The 2,883-nt window shown below is 48.2% G+C and overlaps 1 protein-coding gene across 1 annotated transcript; it reads left to right on the top strand.

Moving 5' to 3' along the window:
* The first annotated feature begins 713 nt into the window (after window positions 1-713).
* Window positions 714-2,571, top strand: LOC129018341 (WD repeat domain phosphoinositide-interacting protein 3-like). The gene has a single exon (XM_054459958.2). It carries the CDS (start codon window positions 714-716, stop codon window positions 1,743-1,745), a length of 1,032 nt encoding a protein of 343 aa, XP_054315933.2. The 3' UTR covers window positions 1,746-2,571.
* Window positions 2,572-2,883: the final 312 nt, after the last annotated feature.

Genomic DNA, 2,883 nt, shown 5'->3' with positions numbered 1-2,883 from the left:
TGTGAGCCATTGCACCCAGCCAGGTTTTTTTTTGTTTGTTTTTTTTTTTTAAGTTTATCTCACATATATCTTATTGTCATTATTTGAAAACGGCTCTGTGGATACACCAAGCTGTGGTTTTGTAAAAAGTATACATATTTGGAGGACATCTGAAATAAGATTTCTATTATTTATCTTTAGAGTTTCATGAGTAATTTCTGAAAATAATTTTTTCTTGTGAATTTCCAATCTGGAAAATTTCTGCAGTATATAAAAAAGCAAATTATGCTAAAACTCCGTAAGAGTTTGTTGTAATTGATTATTATAAAGCTACTGATGGTTTCTTAGTGTTTTCATACTATAAATAATGTTCCATGGCCAGGTGCAGTGGCTCATGCCTGTAGTCCCAGCACTTTGGAGGGCCAAGGCAGGAGGATCCCTTGAGTCCAGGAGTTCAAGACCAGCCTGGGCAACATAGGGAGACCCTGTCTTTAATAAAAGAAAAAAACAAAATTAAAAAAATAAAAATACAATGTGCATATGTGCTGAACATTGAGGATTGAATAAAAGATGATTACCGGCCAGGTGTGGTGTCTCACACCTATAACCCCAGCAGTTTGGAAGGCCGGGGCGGGTGGGTCACCTGAGGTCAGCGCCAGCCCGAGGGGACCAGATCGCTGGCCCCAGCGAGCCGCATGCAGCGCTGAGGAGCGGCGACCCAGCAGGGCGGCGCCATGAACCTCCTGCCCTGTAACCCTCAGGGCAACTGGCTGCACTACGCAGGCTTCAACCAGGACCACAGATGCTTTGCGTGTGGGATGGAAAATGGATTCGGAGTCTATAACACTGATCCACTAAAAGAAAAAGAGAAACAATTTCTAGAAGGAGGAATTGGCCATGTTGAAATGTTATTTCGCTGCAACTATTTAGCTTTAGTTGGTGGTGGAAAAAAGCCGAAATACCCTCCCAACAAAGTAATGATCTGGGATGACCTGAAGAAGAAGACTGTTATTGAAATAGAATTTTCTACAGAAGTCAAGGCAGTCAAACTGCGGCGAGATAGAATTGTGGTGGTTTTGGACTCCGTGATTAAGGTGTTCACATTCACACACAATCCCCATCGGTTGCACGTCTTCAAAACCTGCTATAACCTCAAAGGCCTCTGTGTCCTTTGTCCCAATAGTAACAACTCCCTCCTGGCCTTTCCGGGCACGCACACGGGCCATGTGCAGCTTGTGGACCTGGCCAGCACAGAGAAGCCACCAGTGGACATTCCTGCACACGAGGGTGTCCTGAGCTGCAGTGTACTCAACCTGCAGGGAACAAGAATTGCAACTGCATCCGAGAAAGGGACCCTTATGAGAATATTTGATACTTCCTCAGGGCATTTAATTCAGCAACTGCGAAGAGGATCTCAAGCAGCCAATATTTACTGCATTAACTTCAATCAGGATGCGTCCCTCATCTGCGTATCTGGCGACCATGGCACAGTGCATATTTTTGCAGCTGAAGATCCAAAAAGGAATAAACAGTCCAGTTTGGCCTCAGCCAGTTTCCTTCCAAAATACTTCAGTTACAAGTGGAGTTTCTCCACGTTTCAGGTTCCCTCAGGCTCTCCGTGCATTTGTGCCTTTGGAACAGAGCCAAACGCCGTCACTGCAATTTGTGCAGACTGTAGCTACTACAAATTTCTGTTCGACCCCAAGGAGGAGTGCATCCGAGATGTCTACACGCAGTTTCTAGAGATGACTGATGACAAGCTGTGACTCCCCTGCCGGGGGCGCCACAGCACCCACCACCTGCTGCCTTCAGGCTCTCGGGGCTGGTGCCAGAGCCCCAGGGGTCTCCTGGACCACGGGCTGGAGGGGCTGCCCAGGGACCTTGGTCTCGAAGCCATACGTGGTTGTCTGCTTTCCTAAGGACTCCCATTTCCAGTATTAAAGAGAGAATCATCATCAAGGCACCGTAGGTACTCAGTGCTGTGACCAGCTCGAGTGGCCGCTGGCTGTTCCCATGAGTTCAGCTGTGATGTTAGCTTCAGTGGCTCCACCGCATCCTCACGCTGACGGGGGCTCCATACAGACCTGGGGACTGGGCTGAGAGGGTGGAGGAGTTCAAGTTTGTTTTTGCAACAGATTCCATCGTTCTTACTGAGTCTGCAGCGGGGAAGTGAACAAGTGTGCAAATGTAAGTTCTTACATTATAAGCAGATTTATATAGAACACCAGCAGCTTGCCTTAGAAAAGGAGAAAGGAATTCCTTCTCCCGTCCGAACATGAAGAAAAACGACCTGACCCTGTAGAGAGAACACAGAGTGAATGTTTCCCCTTTTGTGAGCCCAGCCTGTGGTCTTCTCCGTACCCGCAACGTAGTCATCTGTGCCGGTAACGTCATCTGTGCCCTTGCGTGGCGTCCCCGTCTCTGTTGGGGCCATTAGAATGAGGCGGACACCAGGCCACCGTAGAAGCCGAGCCTCAGACCTCAGGCGTGTGCGGGGCGGGGACGCGAAGTCTCCTGGTTACATTCTGGGTTAAATCTGTTTCCCGGTTATGTGTAGGGAACAGCAGAGTGATGCACGGACTTTGAACATTCATTATGGGGAAAACATCCTTTAACTTTGGGGTCGTCTGCCAGAGCAGGGTCTGGGAGGGCCCGCTGCAGTGCCCGCTGCAGTTCCCGCTGCAGTGCCCGCTGCAGTTCCCGGTGCAGTTCCTGCTGGTGTGCAGGGAAATGTCTTAGTCTGGCCTCCAAGCCCCCAAGTCCACTGTCTTCCTCTCCCCTCATTTATAAGAATAGCTACACACTAACATTTTGGGAAGAAAAGGCACATAACTTTTTTTAACATTTGGTAACTAAAATAGGTTATGGGCTCTACATTGTCAGCTACTTGGGATATATTTTTAA

This window comes from Pongo pygmaeus, chromosome 19 (assembly GCF_028885625.2).
Source record: "Pongo pygmaeus isolate AG05252 chromosome 19, NHGRI_mPonPyg2-v2.0_pri, whole genome shotgun sequence".
NCBI classification, from domain to species: Eukaryota; Metazoa; Chordata; class Mammalia; order Primates; family Hominidae; genus Pongo; species Pongo pygmaeus.
Note: the sequence above shows the minus strand (reverse complement) of the source record. Positions and strands in the feature narration are given on the sequence as shown.